Consider the following 20,986-nt stretch of genomic DNA (forward strand, 5'->3'; position numbering starts at 1 on the left):
GGTCTCTTCCAACTCTAATTTTCTATGATTTAACAAAAAGAAAATAAATCCTTGTCCAATAACATGCATTGCTCAATTTTAATTATGGTTTATTGTATAGGAAGTAGTCCTTCCCCTCAACTATACCTGCAGGGAACCATATACCAGCAATGCCAACTCTTTCTGGAACAGTCAGAACCTTGACTACTCTTTCTATTGCTACCATTGCATTTGATATTACATCTCATCAAGGATCTAATCCAAACTCTGTTCTCAAGTACTCAAGTGCAAATCTGAAGTAATTGCTAATGTCAATAGAGATACAGCAGTGTTTAACCAGTGTAAGCGAGAAGAAAAGTAGGTCCCTTGTGTCTCTGCCTCACCTCTTCTCATGGACTTTAAGGCCAAAGGGACTATCGTGATCATCTAGGCTGACCTCCTGCACATCACAAGACTCAGAACCTCACCCATCCACTCCTGCAATAGGCCCACAACCTCTTGCTGAGTTATTGAAGTCCCAAACCTGGATGAAGAAAGTGATTGAAAAAGTGATTACAGTAATTTATTTTTCCAATTAATCTAACAAAAGTAGTTCTACAACTATTGTTTCTATTTCTTTTTAAATGGAGAAGAGTAAGAATGTGGAATGGTTAATAAAGGGATCCCACCTTGAAAGCTAGAGAATCTATTCTCCCCTTGATGCATGCAAAAATATCATTAATCTTACGTAGGCAGTAACAAGATATAGAACCGTTGAGCCAAATTCACCACGGGCATAAGCAAGTGCAACTCCACTGAAGTCAATGGAGTTGTATCTGCTTAGGGCAGCAACAAATTTGACTTCTGGTGTCAGCACATAAAATATCCAGCATCACAGTAAACATCAGGTTAGGGCTCTTTCTTTGCCTTCTCAAAAGGGAAATTGTCAAGGTAGCTTTCTGCTAAACGTATAAGCTGCCTCACTGCGGAAAGTAACAGGATGTCAACATCGCACGAAAGATCCAACTCGGAGCAGTAGTTTTTAACAGGTACAATCTGAGCAAGTGGGATTCCAAGTTTCTCTGCAGTTATTCGCATCTGTAGAAAAGGCACAAAATGGATTATCCTAAAGAGCTCCCTGACTATTTTTCAATCTTTCTGTTCCTTGAGGAAGCTAAGCAAAAGCTTTGAGTATTTTCACAGATATTGTTTGGTGAGATTAAAAGTGGAAGATTTTTAGTTCTTCAAACTTCCTTATACTGAAGACGTAACTACTTTCACATATATTTTGAAATCATATCCATCCTGCAACTGAAGTGGCAACTACATTTTGATGCAGTGACGGTTCAAGGCCATATTCACAATATTTTATTCTTCTTTAGCAAATTCACTGCTAGAAACTGACTGTGTAAACTGCCATGGAGGCCAAAATCCTCTGTTTAATCTCAGAGGTGATACCCAGGACACAGAGCTATTTTTCCTCCATTATGATCTAGAAAGAACACTACTAGGGATTCATCTCTGGTATAATTCCACTTAAGTCCATATTTGGCCTTTCTAGATACAGGGGGATATATTCTCTGGGCCAATCCAGCTCCTTTGTACTGGATTTTGGTCATAACTAGACAGTTAAGATTCTGATGAGAATAACTCTTTGCTGGTATAAAACTGATACAAGTCAGCTCCTTTAGAACCAAGCTTCCGCACACATCCTGACCCGGCGTCGTGTGAGATGTAGGAGTATGGGGAGTATGTCAGACGCAGGGAGGGACCAAGGCAGAGCTCTGCTTTGCTATGCTAAGCCTCTAAACCATGGTTCACACTGGGGCCAGCTCACAGAGTCAGGGACAGCCCTTCCCCCTGTGATTAACAGATTTCAGATACAGGACACAATGTACCCCAGGGTCAGGACTCTAACCTAGGAACTGATCCAGTCCCTTTGTATCATTCCCGCTGAACAAAGCAGTCAGAACACAGTCATGTCCCCTAAGCTAAATATTCCCCAGGTGGGGGAGACTTCAAATGGCACAGAGTTGGATATTCCTCTTGGCTGGGAGATGGTCACTTGGGCCACATTTCTCAAAGGTATTTAGGCACCTAACTCCCATTGAAATCAATGGAAGTTAGGTGCCTAAATACCTCTGAGAATTGCTGATGGCTAAATCAGCCCCAGGCCAGCCTCAGTATTGGGGAACTGCAAACCACCAGCAGCCTCTGATTCTCCACAACCTTCTACCTTGTGTTAGCATTTATGGCTGTGCAAAGTGAGTGCAGAACAGGTGTAAAAATCTACCAAAGCAAAATGGCAGCATTATACAACCACGAGATGGAAGGTAGCAGGGAATCAAACCTTTATAGATTCTCTCCTGAGTCAGACTCTGTCAGCATGGGACAGGGGCAAGGAGTCCAAGGAGAGAATTCTATGTGCTGGTCTGCATGAGCCATGTCATGACTTAGAACAGCCTAGGGACTGCACAAAATTAATTCAGCAGTGTTTGCTCCCCGAAAGACAATCTGCTTAAAAAAAAAAATCAGCAGAACAGAGCTCCCTCCCACTTCCTTCCTCCCCCGAAGCACTCTTTTTTTCAGTTTTACACCTATTCACACGAGGGGAAATTTGCAGCTGGCCAGTTTTGGCCAGACTCCAGCCCCTTTATATGGAGTGGGGTTTGGCAAAAGAATCTGGCCCTTAATTTTTAATGAGGTTTCTGGTATCGCCACCTTTTTCTGTTATGCAGTTTTATTCTTCAGAGATGCAGCCTGCAATTTTAACAAGTCCTAAACATTTTAGGTAAACCAAAACCTGAGGTATTAAATTTAGTTATATTTTCAGCTTGTGCCTACAAGATCAGAATGAGAATGTGTGTAGGAATATGAGGGGATGCAAGTATTGCAAATGTACTGTAGAGTATCACAATACCTTGATTTGTTCAAGGCAATTGAGTTAATAGATAGCACCACAGTCAACAATGCCATACTTTACCTGTTTCTCAACAGCTTTGCTTTTGTACACACACTGGACGTCTTCTTCAATAGTAGGGCAAATTTCATCCACTTTAGTTAGCAAAACAAGTTGTGGGATCCCTGTACCAAAAAAAAGAGTAAGCCTTTACACCTAATTTCCCATCAGTTCTTCATTGCAACTGCTTCTCTTTACATAAGGTGAAAGCGTTTCTGTTTCGCACAACAGCATTAGAAAAAGATTAATTATTAAACTAATATTAATTGAACAGTTATTGGGCAGCACCCTAATTCTCTTGGTGGGAAGATGCTTTGTAAACAAAATTATTATTATTCCACTAGTATAGTAGACACTACACTTAATGACTCACTCATCTCATTGGGAAGATTGCCAGGGCTGAGATTCAGTACAATGAATTCAATGACTCACAACAAGGGACTCCAAAACATGCCACACCTAGCTGAGTTCAATAGCACAACTGGGGCCTGCTTTCACCCCCATAGGTTATGTCTCTGTCTATTGTCGCTTCCTGTCTTCACTGCAGTTGCTAAATGAATCAATCTTACCTTTACTCCCTTTTAAAAAGGTTTTAATGCCTTGGATTATATGTATTTTAAAGTAATTACTGAAATCAAAGTGAATTTTTCCTGGAGAAGCCTAGTGCACAGCTCTGTTTCCCCGGGGACCTGTGTCAACAGGAGGGCTCTGCTGTACTGAGGAGCAGAAACGCAATAGGGCACACTGTACAACCAAAGAGTAGAGAACAACGGAGGTGATCAGGAATTCCTCTATTCTCCACCAACACCAGAGCCCATTGCAGTGCCCATACTTCCATCAGTCTGGGGGCCTGTCCCTCCAGAGTGCATTAATCCAGCTCAGAGAGTCAGCCAGCGAGTAAACCTCAAAAACAATAAGTGGCAATTCCTCCTCCCACACCAAGGATAAGCCTGGCTCCTAGCAGTACTTCAGGCCCCTAATGACCCAAGCTGCTCAGGCCTGAAAGTCAGATCACCTCCTGGGCGTGCCCACTTCATTCAGTTCTATGATATTAGGAGACATACAACATACCAAACTGGTTCACTTTTCTTCGAAGCTGTTTCAGCTTCTCTTCCAGTTTCTCAGGGAGAATCTCAATTTTGCACCCATCAATAACAAATGCAACACAATGAATCTGATCCTTCAGAGAAGGGGTCTTGACATAGCCTGGAGAATCTGAACGAAGGGTGGCTGCTGGATTAAACTGCAAAGAAATTTTTTTATAATAATAAGTAGCACTTCCAAAGAACTGGAGATTCAAAGGGCTGTACAAACACTGATTCTCAAAATACCCCTCTGGAGCAGGAAGACAAGTATTCTTATCTCATTTTACAGAGAGGAATACTGATATGCAGAGAGGTGAAATGATTTACCCACACTCATAAAGGGAGTGGTCAAATCAGGATTAAAATTCCAGATTTCCTGATTCCCAGTCTCATACTCATTCTTCCAGATGGAGAGCCAGATTCTGATCTCTGTTATTGTAAACATTTGGAAATTCAGAGTCGCTCCTTTGAAGTCAACAGAGTTCCTCTGAATTTGTATCCCTTGTGGAAAAGTAATAATGAAACCAAAAGGCATCTCTAGAAAATAAAGAGGATTCACGAGATATTCTGTGTGTGTGTGTGTGTGTGTGTGTATGTGTATGTGTATGTGTATGTGTGTGTGTACACCCATACACACACACACTCACACACACACCATTGACTATCCCTACTATAGAGTTTTTGAACACACTTTTTATTAAGGTTCCATCTATAAAGCATTAATAAATTATTAACAGATGTTTTAATAAATGATTCATCGATTGTTGTCGAGTCCATCAAAAATTTACCCATAACTATGGCTTATAATATCTACTTATGTGCTTATAACCATCTATACACATGCTGCTCACTACTGTAATGTGCTTTTAACATTCTTCATTTATTAATTCTTTGTAAACCATTTATAGATGGAATTTTAATATAAAGTGGGACCAAATAAATCATGGAAAGATTGGTCTTGTGGTTAAGGTATAAAACTGCGACTCAGGAGATCTCACTTCCAATATAACTTTGACCAAGATAATTAATCACTGTTCCTCAGTTTCATATCTTTAATATTACGTTAATAACACTTTATACCTCGCTGGGTTGTTATGAGGATTAAGTTAAGATTTGTGAGGAGCCAAGATACTACAATGATGAGAGTAATACAACAACCTTAGCCCTCCATCTTTGCTTCTGTAACAAGCTCAGCTCAACTGAATGGCCAATCAAATTCTACATCTCTTGCATATCACAAGAGTTAAAATTTGAAATGGTCTATAGACAGCAGCTCTCTACTAGGCAAGACAAAAGGCCAGGTAAGAAGGCACTGTACTAAGCTCGAATATGGTGGAAGCTGCTCTTTACAATGTTTTAAAACAATGTTTTCTAAAAATTCAAAATGTCAAAGTTGTTTCTGCTTTACCAAACTAACCCATTCTTCATTTTTCAATTTTTTTCACACAAAAAAATTAATAACAATTGCTCATTTCCTGAAAACCAGGTTTCCAGTTAAAAAAAAAATGTAGAGAATCATTTCAATAATATAAATGGTTACATTTTTGCTAAAAATCTTTCAAAAAATTTCATGAAAAACTACATGAATTTCAAGAGATACCAGAAATTTGGGGTAGGGGCATTAAAGTCCATTTTTCTATTTAAAACCTTTTTGTTCAAAATATTTCAACCAGCTACAATCTTTAAATACCTTGAGCCTGATTCTCCTTTGGCTTGTACCTGAACAAAGTAGGTGCCAAATGCTACCTGGGCAGAAGGGTGGATAGCGATTTAAATCAACTTCACATGACTGTAAAAGACTACACAAAATGCAGGACAGTGGAGAATCGGGCCTAAACACAAACTTCCCATAGTTTATTCCTTTTCAAATACACCTTACCTATGATCACCATTCATAAGGTTTTACTGTACAGTACCACATATGCAAGAATGTACTGAGCACTGTAGATATTTTGTTCCACAGTAATTAAATTTAGGATATAATATTTGTACATGTAAAAAAACATTAAAGGATATCAGTCGAACTGCATAGAATTGTAGAAATCCTACCTGGTACCTATCAGGAACGTGGCCTTTTATTATGTTGGACACTTCATCAATTTCCAGACCTGTTCCTGATTTTTCTTCTATTCCCATTGTGTCACAGAAGATAATAGGCAGAGGCTTGCCATCTCTTCCATCTTTAACTGGGTAAGTCCTGTACTATTGGGGCAAAAAAAAGTAACATATAGAAATACATATCTAAAACATTCATATTTAGCACCAGATTATCTCTCATCCATTTCTTCTCACAAGTACATGCATGGAATTCAGTGGGGCAATCATGGACTATCTTTGGGTTTTCCATTTAGTGGGAAAAAAATGTGGATTTTTAACTAAGAGACTGTGCTTTAGCTTGAATGTTGTTTAATTAGAAGCAAATATTTACCTGTGTTGTCACACTAGTATTATCAGATCCTGCTATGGCTTGGCTTGTCACATAACCTCGGAAAACAGAATTCACAGAGTTGAAAAAACTGGACTTCCCAGCTCCAATTGGACCAAGAACCAAAATCCGAATCTGTGGCACTGAATTTAAATAAGGTTTGTAAGATCTGATTTCCTCCATTATTTTCCCTCTTTCCCTGTTAAGACAAAAAGATTTTCATAGTGTTAAACACCCATGAGATCACAGCACGTTTTGCACTGCATATAGGCACAGTGAAATCAGTAAACTGAAATATTCCCCATCCCCCCCATATACTCCATCTTTAACTATCATCAAACACATAGTCTACTCAGGACTGTTGCACCAGCCAGAGTGACCACGGTTGATGGCGTCACACCAGGCATCATGTTGTTAAGTTCCTAGATCTGGCTCAATCCTGTGAATCCACAAATCTCAGGGGTGGCCCCACGGCCGCACCAGGTACAGTCAAAACATGCACCCCCCAGGTGTCAATAGAGAGTTTGAGAGCATCCTGGTAACATGGCCAAAGAGCATCCAGTGGTGCTTTTGAATATAATGTACAATTGAAGAACAGCCAGATCTCTCTGAGAGAATGACCTTCACACTTTGACATGGTTTGGACATGGAATGGATTTTTAACTATGATATCCTCTAATTTTGGGTGCCCAATTTAAAACATCCTATGGCCTGATTTTCAGGAAGTGGTGAGTACCCAGAGTTCCTATTGAAGCCAATGGGAGAGTCAGGTGCTCAGCACCTATACAAATCTGGCCTACAATGTCTCAATCTGGGTACCCCAAATCAGTGGTCAACTTTGAAATTTTTGAAAATGTATTCAACTAATGCTGCCTAAAACAGTTGCTTTGACATGTCACTGGAGAATTAAATCTCTGTTGCAATGTGCTGACTCTGTCACTGGTAATGCAGCAAAGTTACATTCATTCGTTCAAACAGGCTTAGAAGTAGACATCCGGCCTGCGGGACCGTCCTGCCCAGCCCCCAAGCTCCTGGCCTGGGAGGCTAGCCCCCGACCTCTCTCCTGCAGTCCCCCCAGCCCCGCAGCCTCAGCTCGCTCGGTCCGCCACCGGCACAATGCTCTGGGCGGCAGGGCTGTGAGCTCCTGGGGCAACGCAGCTGCAGAGCCCAGCCTGACCCGGTGCTCTGTGCTGCGTGGTGGCGGCGTGGCCCAGCTCCAGCTGGGCGGCGCAGCTGTAGCGCCGCCAGCCACCGGTGCTCCAGGCAGCGCGGTAAGGGGACAGGGAGCAGGGGGGTTGGATAGAGGGCAGGGGAGTTCAGGGTGGTGGTCAGGGGGCGGGGGTGTGGATAAGGGTCGGGGTGGTCAGGGGAGGAACAGGAGGTTGAATGGGGGCAGGGGTTCCAGGGGGGCAGTCAGGAAGGAGGGGGGGTTGGATGGGGTGGCGGGGGGCAGTCAGGGGTAGGGGTTCCGGAGGCAGTTAGGGGACAGGGAGAAGGGGTGGTTGGATGGGGCAGGGGTTCCCAAGGGGGCATCAGGAATGAGAGGAGGGGTTGGATGGGCCGGCGGGGGTCAGAGGGCGGTCAGGGGACAGGGAGCGGGGCTGTGTGGATGGGGCAGGGGTCTCAGAGGGGCAGTCAGGGAACGGGGGGGTTGGATGGGGCAGGAGTCCCGGGGGCGGGGGGGAGGAGACAGATAGGAGGTGGGTGCTTTTTACACTGTTGGCACATGGCATCTTTGACAAAAGATCCTCTACAGCTAACTTTGTACAGCATACATGCTTAGCAGAAGCACAACATTTTTTCATGGAAGATGCTTTAACTACCCAGATATCTGTTGGAAAAGTAGGACAGCAAAGCACAAAATGTCTAACAAGGTCTCTGAATGTGTTGAAGATCATGTGTTGTTTCAGACGGTGAAGGAAGTAAGCAGGAAGCAACCACTTTAGATTTGATTCAGAATAATAGGAAGGAATTGGTTGCAAATCTGAAGGTAGAAGGCAATTTGGGTGAAAGTGATCATGAAATGATAGATTTCATGACTCTAAGGAAAGGAAGGAGTGAGAACAGCAGAATGAGGACAATGGACCTCAAACTCAGAGAACTGGTAGGAAGGTCCCATGGGAAGAAAATGTAAGGAAAAAGGATGTTCAGTAGAGGTGGCAGTTTCTCAGAGAGACAATATTAAATGCACAGCACCAAACTATCCAGATGTGAAGGAAAGACAGCAAGAATAGTAAAAGGCCAATATGACCTGAAAAATCAAAAAAGAATCATACAAAAAGTGGAAATGTGAACAAATTGCTAAGGATGAGAACAGAAGAGTAGTATAAGCAGGTAGGGACAAAATCAGAAAGGCTACGGCACCAAATGAGTTACACCTAAAATGGGACATAAAAGCAGGGTGGATTTTAAAAAAAGATTTTTAAATATTATTTAAATTATAAGAAGTTTTCTTTTTATAAACAAACCTGTTAAAAATAAAATATGAATTTAATACAAAATATGTTAAGGCCAAAATTTATTATAATTTCTTGCAATATTTAAATTAAAGAATTAGTATGCTGAATCCATGAGCCTCCATCAAAAACTCGGAGTTAAAAGCTGCTTTTCTATATAAAGAAAGTATCAGGGGGGAAAACATTTAACTTTTGAGGTCAAACTTTATAAATGTGGCACAAGAGTAGCAATTAAGCAATATATCATTCACTATTTTCTAACATACTAAAAATGTACCATTAATAAGAATCTGAAAATATAAAGCTATATATTTATTTAAATAAATGCATATAATTATAGTGTACCTTCCTAGATAGCAAAAAAAGAACCAAATCTAGTGTAATGGTTCTATTTAGTTGTAAATCAACATGTTTTAATGGTTATATCAGCCAATGAGAATGCACCTTTCTTTAGAAATACAAATGAAAAAGTTAATTAAAAGGGATTATTTAAATCATGACTTTCCACTTGGTGATTTAGATCAATCCACCCTGCATAAAAGGCAATAAGAAGAGGTTCTATAAATATAGTAGGGAGCAAGAGAAAGACAAGGGAACATGTAGATACACTACTTGGTAGGTGGGGAAGGAGAGCTAATAGATGACGGCAAGACATGTTTAATGCCTATTTTGCTTCAGTATTTGCTAAAATGTTACCAGATACTTAACACAATTAATATGAACAAGGGGAAAGGGAAAGAACAGGTTAAAGAGTAAGTTAGATGTATTCAAATTTTCAAAGACTGATGAAATTCACATTAGGGTACTTAAGGACCTAGCTGAAGCAATCTCAGAACCGTTAGCAATTATCTTTGAGAACTCCTGGAGGGTAGGTGATGTCCCAGAGGACTGGAGAAGAGCAAACATACTGTTTATCTTTAAAAAGAGGAACAAAGAGGATCTGGAGAGTTACAGTCAGCCTAATTTCAATACTTGGAAAGATACTGGAACAAATTATTAAACATCAATTTGTAAACGTCATTCTAGAGGATAAGAGGGTGATAAAGAATAGCCAACATGAATTTATGAAGAACAAATCATGCCACCTAACATAATCTCTTTCTTTGACAGGGTTACTGGCATAGTGGATCAGAGGTGAATCTGTAGACATGACATATCTTGATTTTAGTAAGGCTTTTGAGACAGTCCTACATGACATTCTCATAAACAAATTAGAGAAATGTGGTCTAGACGAAATTACTATAAGGTGGGTGCAACACTGGTTAAAAGAGTGTGATGAAGTGGGAATTTTTCATAATATTTTGGATGAATATTGTCGGTGTCTCAGTTTCCCCTATGTACTGCATGATTAACTAGCTGGTGGGAAAAGGCGGTTTACTTTTTGTAGCGATACAGGTATGACTGTTCCCTGGCTATCTGGGGTCTGGGGCCTGGGCCCCATACCCATGCAAAGTTTCAGAAGACAATGGCCGCTCCGATTGCCCAGACATTTGGTGCCAATCAACTAATGACACGGGACTGCCAAGCCCCTCTGCAGGAAGCCAGCCAGTTTTGACCAGCTGGAGAAAAAAGAAAAAGGTGGACAGCCAGGTGATGAGAGGTTTGCCCAGGAAGAAGAACAAAGGGGAGGAAGGGCGGAGGGGATTGTATAAGTGTGGGCTGCTGGCAGCAAGACACACTCTTCTGGACTAGGACTTGAGGGGCGTCAAAGAGAGCTTGGGGCTCAGGACTGACCGAGATGGACTATTCTGTAACTCTCTATGTTAACCAAGGACTTTCTACGCTGTGTTCCAGATATCTAATAAACCTTTCTGATTTTTACAACGCTGTCTGAGATTCACTCCAGATTAAAACAACAAGGAGTCCCTGTGGCACCTTAGAGACTAACAAATTTATTTGGGCATAAGCTTTCATGGGCTAGAACCCACTTCATCAGATGCATGGAGTGGAAAATACAGTAGCAGGTATATTTATACATAGTACGTGAAAAGATGGGAGTTGCCTTACCAGGTGGGGGGTCAGTCTAACGAGACTAAATATACCTGCTACTGTATTTTCCAATCCATGCATCTGATGACATGGGTTCTAGCCCACAAAAGCTTATGCTCAAATAAATTTGTTAGTCTTTAAGGTGCCACAAGGACTCCTCATTGTTTTTGCTAATACAGACTAACACGGCTGCCACTCTGAAACCTGACTCCAGATCAGGGGTAGGCAACCTATGGCATGCATGCCGAAGGCGGCACGCGAGCTGATTTTCCGTGGCACTCACACTGCCCGGGTCCTGGCCACTGGTCTGGGGGGCTCTGCATTTTAATTTAATTTTAAATGAAGCTTCTTAAACATTTTAAAAACCTTATTTACTTTACATACAACAACAGTTTAGTTATATATTATAGACTTAGAGAACAAGACCTTCTAAAAACATTAAAATGTATTACTGGCATGCAAAACCTTAAATTAGAGTGAATAAATGAAGACTCAGCACACCACTTCTGAAAGGTTGCTGACCCCTGCTCCAGATTAAGGAAATTAGGGGTGCATTGCTCCCTTTGGGTGTGCAAGCCTTCCCCAGGTGTCCAATTCAAATGGACTCACTAAGGGGAGCTCACGGAGTTAAGCAGGGGTGCTGAAGGCTCAGAGGTTCAGTCCCAGGAGGCAGAGAATCGATGGGGCTTACCCCAGTGAGAGAATGTAACCCAAAGGGGGATAACACACTGAAGGGGTCTTCTTGGGGACTCTTCCAGAGCTGTGCGAGAGCACCAGACCTGTGGATTCTGTGACAAAGATTATTCTTAAAGAGCAGTTATTAAGGGTTTGCCGTCATACTGAATGGACCTATCCAGTGGGGTTCCACACGGATTGGTTCTGGGTATGAAAGTATTCCATATTTTCATTTATGACTTGAATAATGAAGTGGAGAATATGTTTATAAAATAAGTGGATGACACCAAGCTGAAGGGATTATAAGCACTTTGGATGACAAGGCTGGAATTCAAAATGAGCTTGACAAATTGGAGAATTGGTCTGAAATCAACAAAATGCAATTCAATAAAGACAAGGGCATAGTACTAAAATTAGGAAGGAAAAATCAAATGTGCAGCTACAAAATGGGGAGTAACTGGCTAGGCAGTAGTAGTGCTGAAAAGGATCTGAGCGTTATAGTGGCTCACAAATTGAATACGAGTCAACAACGTGATGCAGTTGCGAAAAAAGCTAATATGATTCTGGAGTCTGTTAACAGGAGTGACAAATGTAAGGCACAGGAGGGAACTGTCCCGATCTGCTCAGCGCTGGTGAGGCCCAAACAGGAGATCTGTGTCCAATTCTGGGCACTACAATTTAAGAAAGATGTGGACAAACTAGAAAGAGTCCAGAGGACAGCAACAAATATGATGAAAAGTTTAGAAAACCTGATCTATAAGGAAAAGTTAAAAAAACTCGGCATATTTAGACTTCAGAAAACAAGACTGAGGGAGGACTTTAAGATAAGAGTCTTCAAATATGTTAAGGGCTATCAGGGCCGGCTCTGGCTTTTTGGCCGCCCCAAGCAAAAATAAAACGGGGCGGCCGGAACGGCAAAGCAAAAAAAAAACCCTGCAGCGTGGCCGGAGCGGGGGTGCAGGGGGACCAGCTAGCGGGGGGGAGGGGGAGAGGGAGGGAGAGGGAGCGGGCGGGAGAGAGAGAGAAGGGGAGCAGCCAGAGCTACAGCGGGGCGCGACCACGCGGCCCCTCCCGCCGCACCGCCTGCCGGGAGGGCTCCGCTCCGGTTGGCGGGGAGGGAAGGACAAGGACTGCCCTGCCGGGCTTGCTGCAGGGCGCTCCCGTCCTCCACGCCGCCGCCCCCTACAGGGCGGCCGGAGTGGAACGGAAAAAAAAAAAGTGGCCGTGCCGCCCTAGGATTGGGCGGAATGCCGCCTCATTCAATCTGCCGCCCCAAGCACCAGCTTGCTCGGGTGGTGCCTGGAGCCGGCCCTGAGGGCTATTATAAGAAGGAGGGTGAGCAATTGTTCTCCATGTCCACTGAATGCAGGACAAGAAGTAATGGTTTTAATCTGCAGCAATGGAGATTTAGGTTAGGATATTCGGAAAACCTTTCTAACTATAAGGACAGTTAAGCTCTGGAATAGGCTTCTCAGGGAGGTTATAGAATCCCCATCACTGGAGGTTTTTAAGCACAGGTTAGATAAACATCTGTCAGGGATGATCTCGGTATATTTAGTCCTGTCTCAGTGCAGGGAGCTATACTAGGTGACTTCTTGAGATCCCCTCCAGCCCCATATTTCTATAATTCTATGCTGAGATGCACAGGGTTTTCTAAACGTATCAAATACTTTTATGTTTGCCACACTGTACCTATGCCACTCTGGGAACTGGCTAGATAAGTAACTAGCTGCTTAATCATGGTCTGTAATCCTCTGGAATGTCACTTTAAGTCTCTGCCATGGCAAACTCAGTGTGGCTAAGAAGAAGCATAGCTCTTCATGAAGCTTATTTTGGTCCAGACATTAATAACTCATTTATGTTTGATCTGTTCTGAAATCAACATTTTGTACTTATCCCCAGATTGTGAGGTGCTCAGACACTATCATGGAAATCATAGAATATCAGGGTTGGAAGGGACCTCAGGAGGTCATCTAGTCCAACCCCCTGCTTGAAGCAGGACCAATCCCCAGACAGATTTTTGCCCCAGATCCCTAAATGGCCCCCTCAAGGATTGAACTCATAACCCTGGGTTTAGCAGGCCAATGCTCAAACCACTGAGCTTTCCCTCCGCCCCCCGATGGTCATAGGTGCATATTAGTACCTAAGATACACAGATGAGCATCTTAGCAACACATAAGTCTGTCTACTCTAGCCCCATCTAGTTAATTTCTAAAGTAACTCACATCACCACAGTATTTGGTGGCCACAGATCATTACAGTGATATATTACAACAGTTAACTTACTCAGTTGTCCATGTAATCTTTCTCCATGGAGATTCCAGGAAACTGCTAATATCTAGGGGAAAGGAACATATAGCATTAAGAGTACGAAGCTATAATTTCCTCAGTAAACATTTTCTCTTTTGATATCAACTTACCTTCAACTCGATACACCTCACATTCTATAAGGCCTAGATCATTTCCAAGCAGACCAGCAACACTGTATGTGTAGTTGTTGTTAGAACTTGCTGCTGCTGCTGCTGCATTTTGGTTCAACAACTGCAGTGCTCCACCGCCAAAATTAGGGCCAAGGGAACTATAGTCATATATAGCACCTGATGCAGTTTTAACAGGAATTTTTAGTGGGCTGAGCACACCCTCTTTGCCTTTTAATCTAAAGAGAAAAGCCTTCTCATCATTTATGTACCCTCCAGATGAAACATAGCTCTGACATGTAAAGCCTCCAAAAATATAACCACTTCCATTATATGCTACTGCTACAGTTGGTCCTTGTGCATCACGCTTGGCATGAAATATAGAAGCATTGTAACCATGGACGCTTGCTTTATAGAGAAGAGAGAATTGTCTGCTCCCCAACAGATGTTGCAGTTGCTTTACTTCATCTTGTGTCAATCTAGATTTGACACCAGCCATTCTTCTTAATCTAAAAAGACAGAAAAGATGTTACAAATACAAGTATAACAATAAGAAAAATGTATTATTATTTTTAACTCATCGCACCAAAGATGGAAGACAGTAGTGAAGGCCTTTGTTCCCCATGGAATAGTAAATCATTATCACATCATTATTAGTTTTATTCCATGAGTATCTAGACGTTCCAACTGAGGACATGTGTATTGTGCCTAACATTGTGTTAGGAACTATCCAAACACATAGTTAGAGACAGTCCCTAACCCAAAAAGCCTACTGTCAAAATAAACAAGACAGACAAATAGTGGGAGAAAGATGTTTTTATCACCATTAACAGATGTGGGAAATGAAGCAGGGAGGGCCAGCTAGTATAAATCAGCATAGCTTCATGGACTTCACAGCAAAATACTTTTTCTGCCTGAATGGAGACAAAATATTCTTAAAACGTATGGCCCAATTTTGTTGCCTTTACTCAGGCAAAACTCCTACTGACTTCAATGCAAATCAGGACTATTTTATCTAGATGATGAAACCTTTCATACTGTAACCTGATTCTAATCTTACTAAGACTGGATAACTCCACAGACTTCACTGATTTATGGTGGTGTAAATGAGAGAAAATACATATTCACTGTCTCAAAAATATAATTCCCAGTTTATGGAGTGAATCTTTTTCTATTTCCAATAACAAAAGAATGGCATACTGGGTAAGACTAATGGTCCATCTAACCCGGTATCCTGTCTTGACAGTAACCAGTGCCAGATGGTTCAGACAGAATGAATAGAACAGGGCAATTTTGAGTGATACATCCCCTATCGTCCAGTCCCAGCTTCTGCACTTGGAGCTTTAGGGACACCCAGAGCATAGGTTTGCATCCCTGACCATCTTCGATAATAATCATTGATGGACCTATCCTCCATGAATTTATTTAATTCTTTTTTGAATCCAGTTATATTTGTGGCCTTCACAATTTCTTCTGGCAACAAGTTCCAGAGGCTGATACTGCATTGTGTGAAGACATACTTCTTTTTGTTTGTTTTAAACCTGTTGCCTATTAATTTCATTAGGTGATCTCCTAGTTCTTGTGTTATATGAAGGGGTAAATAACACTTTCCTAGTCACTTTTTCCATACCATTCATGATTTTATAGAACTCTATCATACTCCCCCTTAGTCATCTCTTTTCTAAATAAAACAGTATGAAAGTTGTTCCACACCTCTAATAATTTTTGTTGTCCTTCTCTGCACCTTTTCCAATACTATTATATCTTTTTAGAGATGGGATGATCAGAACTTTACACAGTATTCAAAATGATTAAAAGTCTAGAAAACATGACCTATGAGGAAAGATTGAAAAAATTGGGTTAGTTTTCTCTTTTCCAGACTAAACAGAGAGGGGATATGATAACAGTTTTCAAGTACATAAAAGGTTGTTACAAGGAGGAGGGAGAAAAATTGTTCTTCTTAACCTCTGAGGATAGGACAAGTAGCAATGGGCTTAAATTGAAGCAAGGGTGGTTTAGGTTGGACATTAGGAAAAACATCCTGTCAGAGTGGTTAAGCACCGTAATAAATTGTCTAGGGAGGTTTTGGAATCTCCATCATTGGGGATTTTTAAAATCAGGTTAGACAAACACCTGTCAGGGATGTTCTAGATAATACTTAGTCCTGCCTTGGGTGCAGGGGTCTGGACTAGATGACCTCTTGAGGTCCCTTCCAGTTCTATGATTCTATGTGGGTGTATCATGTATGTTTATAATGGCACTATAATATTTTCTGTTTTATTATCTATCCCTTTCCTAATGGTCCTTAACATTGTTAGCTTTTTTGACTGCCGCTGCACATTGAGTGGATGTTTTCAGAGAACTATCCACAAGGACTCCAATTTTTCTTTCTTGAGTGGTACAAGCTAATTTAGACCCCATCATTTTGTATGCATAGTTGGGATTTTTTTCCCCCCAATATGCATTACTTTGTACTTATCAACATTGAATTTCATCTGCTATTTTGTTGCCCAGTCACCCAGTTTTCCCTTTGTAACATTTTGCAGTCAGCTTTGGACTTAACTATCTTGAGTAATTTTGTATCAACTGCAAATTTTGCCACCTCACTGTTTACCCCTTTTTCCAGATCATTTATGAATATGTTGAATAGTACTAGTCCCAGTACAGACCCCTGGGGGGACTATTTACTTCTCTCCATTCTGAAAACTGGCCATTTATTCCTACTCTTTGTTTCCTATCTTTTAACCAGTTACCAATCCATGAGAGGACCTTCCCTCTTATCCCAGGATTGCTTAGTTTGCTTAAGAGCCTTTGGTGAGGGACCTTGTCAAAGGATTTCTGAAAGACCAAGCACACTATATCCACAGGATCACCCTTGTCCAAATGCTTGTTGACACCCTTAAATAATTCTAATATAATGGCCTTTACAAAAGCCATGTTGACTCTTCAGCAATATATCATGTTGATCTATGTGTCTGATAATTCTGTTGTTTAGTATAGTTTCAACCAATTTGCCTGGTAATGAAACTGTTTGAAATGGGCCATTCTCATTACCACTACAAAAGTGATTTTTCCTCCCTTGGTATCCTACTGTTAATTGAATTGTCTCATTAGACTGACCTCCCACTTGGTAAGGCAACTCCCATCTTTTCATGTGCTGTGTATTTATACCTGCTACTGTATTTTCCACTCCATGCATCTGGTGAAGTGGGTCCTAACCCATGAAAGCTTATGCCCAAATAAATTTGTTAGTCTCCAAGGTGCCTCAAGGACTCCTTGTTGCTTTTCCTGGTAATGAAGTTAGGCTTACCGGTCTGTAATTGCCAGGGTCGCCTCTGGAGCCCTTTTTAAAAATCAACATTAAATTAGCTACCGTCCAGTCACCTCACCTGGTACAGCAGCTGAATTAAGCGATAGGTTATATGCCACAGTTAATAGTTCGGCAATTTTATATATGAAACTCTTGGGTGAATATCATCTGGTTGTGGTGACTTATTAACTGTTCAATTTATCAATTTGTTCCAAAACTTCCTCTGCTGCCACACCACCTCCTGAGATAGTTCCTCAGATTTGTCACCTGAAAAGAATAGCTCAGGTATGGGGATTTCCCCAATATACTCTATAAAGAATTAATTTAGCTTCTCTGCAATGGCCTTATCTTCCTTGAGTGCTCCTTTAGCACCTTGATTGTACAATGGCACTGTTTAGCAGGTTTCTGATGTATTAAAAAATGCTGTTGGTTTTTATGTCTTCACTAGATGTTCTTCAATTTCTTTCTTGGCCTGCTTTATTGTATTTCTACACTTGACTTGCCAAAGTTTATCCTCCTTTCTATTTTCCTCACTAGAATTTGACTTCCAATTTCTAAAGGATGCCTTTTTGCCTCTAACCACCTCTTTTACTCTGCAGTCTAGTCACAGTGGAACTCTGCTGCTTTTCTTTTCTTTTTTTAATTTGGGGTGTGCATTCCGTTTGAGCCTCTATTATGCTGTTTTTAAATAGTCTCCATGCAATTTGCAGGCAATTCACCCTTGTGACTGTTCCTTTTAATTTCCATTTAACTAGCTTCCTCATTTTTGTGGTTTCACTTTTTGAAGTTAAAGGCTACTGTGGTGGGTTTCTTTGGCATTTTCCCCCTGCAATGATGTTAAATTTAACATTATGGTCACTATGAGTGGTTCAGCAAAATTCACCTCTTGGACCAGATCCCGTGTTCCACTTAGGACTAAATCCAGTATTGCCTCTCCCCTTGTGGGTTCCAGGACAAGATGCTCCAAGATGTAGTCATTTATGGTGCCTAGAAATTTTACCTCTGCATCCCTTCCTGAGGCGACATATACCAGTCAATAGGAGGATAGTTGAAAAAACCCATTATTAATGTGTTTTCTGCCTTTGTCGCCTTTCTCTCAATATTTCACAATCATTGTTACTATCCCAGTCATACTCCTACACTCTTCCATCCATCTTCAAGGATGGAATTACTGTCCATAGAGATTCTATGGTACAGTTTGATTCATTTAAGATTTTTACTTTGACGCTATGCTTTCTTTCACACATAGTGGCACTACCCCAACAAATGAGCTACTCTGTCATTCCTATATATTTTGCACCCTGGCCAGTTAATGACCAGTTGAAAGCACAGAGCCAGTCCTGTAAATCCTAACCTGAAAGCTCCTTGTATGAGCAAAGTGCATGGGGTTTATTGTCTGCATAACCACACAAGATTAGTTTAATAATTCTGAAGGTTATGTTGCAAGTAGAAAGAAAGAATTAACAAACACATCAATGTTATTTGTGTTTTCGCCTTGCCACGTTTCATTTCTTCTTTCACTGCATTGTTTGTATGGACTGACACAGAGGCTAACAGACCTCCAAAAATTGTTCTTTTTTCAGTTCTCTTAATATTTTCCAAGAGGAGGGTTGGTTGTTTTTTTTCCATACTGACTGCTCTGCCAGAAGAAATCTTTGTGTGCAGCCAGATTGGGGGGGGGGGGGGGGGGGGGGGGGGGGGGGGAAGGGGGAAGAGTTGGTGTCCTTTTTTGGTGAGAAATGCCTTTAGGTAATTTGGATCTGCATATATTGGATTTCAAAGTCTTGAGTATCATGTCAAATGGTATATACTCTATTTTATTATTATTCATTATAGAGATAAAAAAGAAATATAAAGCTGTCCTCTACTCTTTGGGTCCTTTATCTGTAAATATGCAGAACTTTCAAGACCACTTACTGCTTAATTTCATATTAACAAATTTCTGCATGGCACAGGACACATACTTTGCTCAGAAATGTACAATACATGCTGTCCTGAATAAATGTTCTTGTCTTGTCTCCAACTTGGAGAATTTAAAAAGAACATTCTTCATGAGATTTCCAAAGTATGCCTCTGTCCAAATATATTAGAATGATGTGACCAAAAAGATGAAACTCTACATTCTACTATTGGCAGGGGAGTGCTTCCTAAACACACTATGCTCCCTGCTTATCAAGAAGAACTAGACCTAACACTTCTTGTTTTGGGTACATCAAGAATGACTTCTCTTGCAACAGTACGCCAATTTCTCTGCTCTCTATTTAAATATATTGCCCCGAAGAGGATGAGCCAGGATTCAATTATTACCACTAAAATTTTAGGAATATTTAATTTAGAAAAGACTATTAGGGCTAGAATTACTTGAAAGTTCTCTACCTAGACTGTAGGTGGAGCTAGAGTTATGGTTAACACATTCCCTGATTGTTGCCCCAAATGCCCGATCTCAACCTAAGCTTCAAGTTACCCTGAATAAATCAAGAGTAACATTACTGTACCATGCGTAAAGGTATAACTTGAACCTGATCTTATATACGACCATATTCACACCTCTGCATCCACATTCAAGAGCAGATTTTTGCCCTTCTGTGGGTATTAGTTAAAGGGATGGTAGGGGAAGTATTTTACTACCCGTCTTGTGGTTATATCACAAACTGACCAGTTCTGGCACTCAGCAGCTGCTGCTACTGTCCATCGCTGCTGAATGCCAATTTCCCCAAGGTCTCTGTACCAGAGGCTTTGCTAACATGTTCAGTGTGAAACAAGGAGATTTCTTTTAAACAGTGCTTTTAGCTAAGAGATGATGTTATGAAACAAGGGAATCCAGAACATGATTGATGTTATTTTCACCTCATTGGTAGCTAGGGTGACCAGATGTCCCGATTTTATAGGGACAGTCCCGATATTTGGGGCTTTTTTTTATATGGGCTCCTATTACCCCCCACCCCCTGTCCTGATTTTTCACACTTGCTGTCTGGTCACCCTAGTGGCAGCTGGCACAACTCTCTCATTCTGGCTCTTCAGTCACGACATTTCCTCCTTGCTCAGCACAGCTAACATACAAATGGCTTTCTGAAGCATGGCCTGGGACATGCAGGACTCCACTGGCTAAAGTGATCAATATCTGCTTTAACTATCCTCTGGTCTGATCTGAAACACATAACTTAGCGTTTTGATAGCAAGAATTGCTTCAACGAAGCTACAGTGCAAGTGTAAAAGCTTGGGGAAGGGAGAGGGAAGCTTTAGCGAAGGGAAATGAGATCATCTTCCAGCTCCTGACACCAGCTACACGTTAGAGTCTAGAAAGAGACTCATCATAGAAAGAGACATTTTCCCACCGCAGCTTGCCAGCACTTAAATACCAAACCTTCTCTCGATCCATCTTAGCATTTTAAGCGCTCACAATGGATATATACAAAGATATGGGCTCTTACCGTGCAAGCGCTTCTGTTGGAAAGTCTCAGGGCGGAGAAGAAACGAAACTGAAAGTCAAACCTTTGTTCTTTACAGCCCTGCCGCCAATACCAAAGCAGCCAATGGAGTTGGATTTCTCCAGTCTCCCGGGAGCGGGCTGCCAGCCCCTATCAAGCTACCGGCTCAGAGACAATTCTGCTACAACATAAAAGAAAGGTGATGTGATCTCCAGCTTCCAGTGAAAACCAGTGCTACTCACGATGTAATAACAAGGAAAGGAAAGGGTTAGACTTCCAAATGA

At 41.4% G+C, this 20,986-nt stretch overlaps 1 protein-coding gene across 1 annotated transcript; it reads right to left on the minus strand.

The window, feature by feature from the left end:
- Positions 1–590: 590 nt before the first annotated feature.
- LOC113407429 (interferon-induced protein 44-like) lies at positions 591–20,777 on the minus strand. The gene is made up of 8 exons (XM_026655938.1): positions 20,706–20,777; positions 13,968–14,473; positions 13,834–13,885; positions 6,431–6,626; positions 6,052–6,204; positions 3,989–4,160; positions 2,942–3,042; positions 591–1,056 (listed from the first exon to the last, which is right to left on the minus strand). The coding sequence occupies exons 2-8, from the start codon at positions 14,461–14,463 to the stop codon at positions 868–870; spliced, it is 1,359 nt and encodes a 452-aa protein (XP_026511723.1). The 5' UTR covers positions 14,464–14,473; positions 20,706–20,777; the 3' UTR covers positions 591–867.
- Between the last annotated feature and the right edge of the window lie 209 nt (positions 20,778–20,986).

Source organism: Terrapene carolina, unplaced genomic scaffold (genome assembly GCF_002925995.2).
Source record: "Terrapene carolina triunguis isolate 2854851 unplaced genomic scaffold, T_m_triunguis-2.0 Scaffold211, whole genome shotgun sequence".
Taxonomy (NCBI): domain Eukaryota; kingdom Metazoa; phylum Chordata; order Testudines; family Emydidae; genus Terrapene; species Terrapene triunguis.

Coding starts and splice junctions, on each gene's coding strand:
- LOC113407429 (XM_026655938.1), bottom strand. CDS start 14,463: ATGGCTGGTGTCAAATCTAGATTGACACAAGATGAAGTAAAGCAACTG. Junction 4,161..6,051: donor ACGTTCCTGATAGGTACCAG/GTAGGATTTCTA, acceptor ATTTCTTTGCAG/TTTAATCCAGCAGCCACCCT. Junction 1,057..2,941: donor GCAAAGCTGTTGAGAAACAG/GTAAAGTATGGC, acceptor CCTTTTCTACAG/ATGCGAATAACTGCAGAGAA.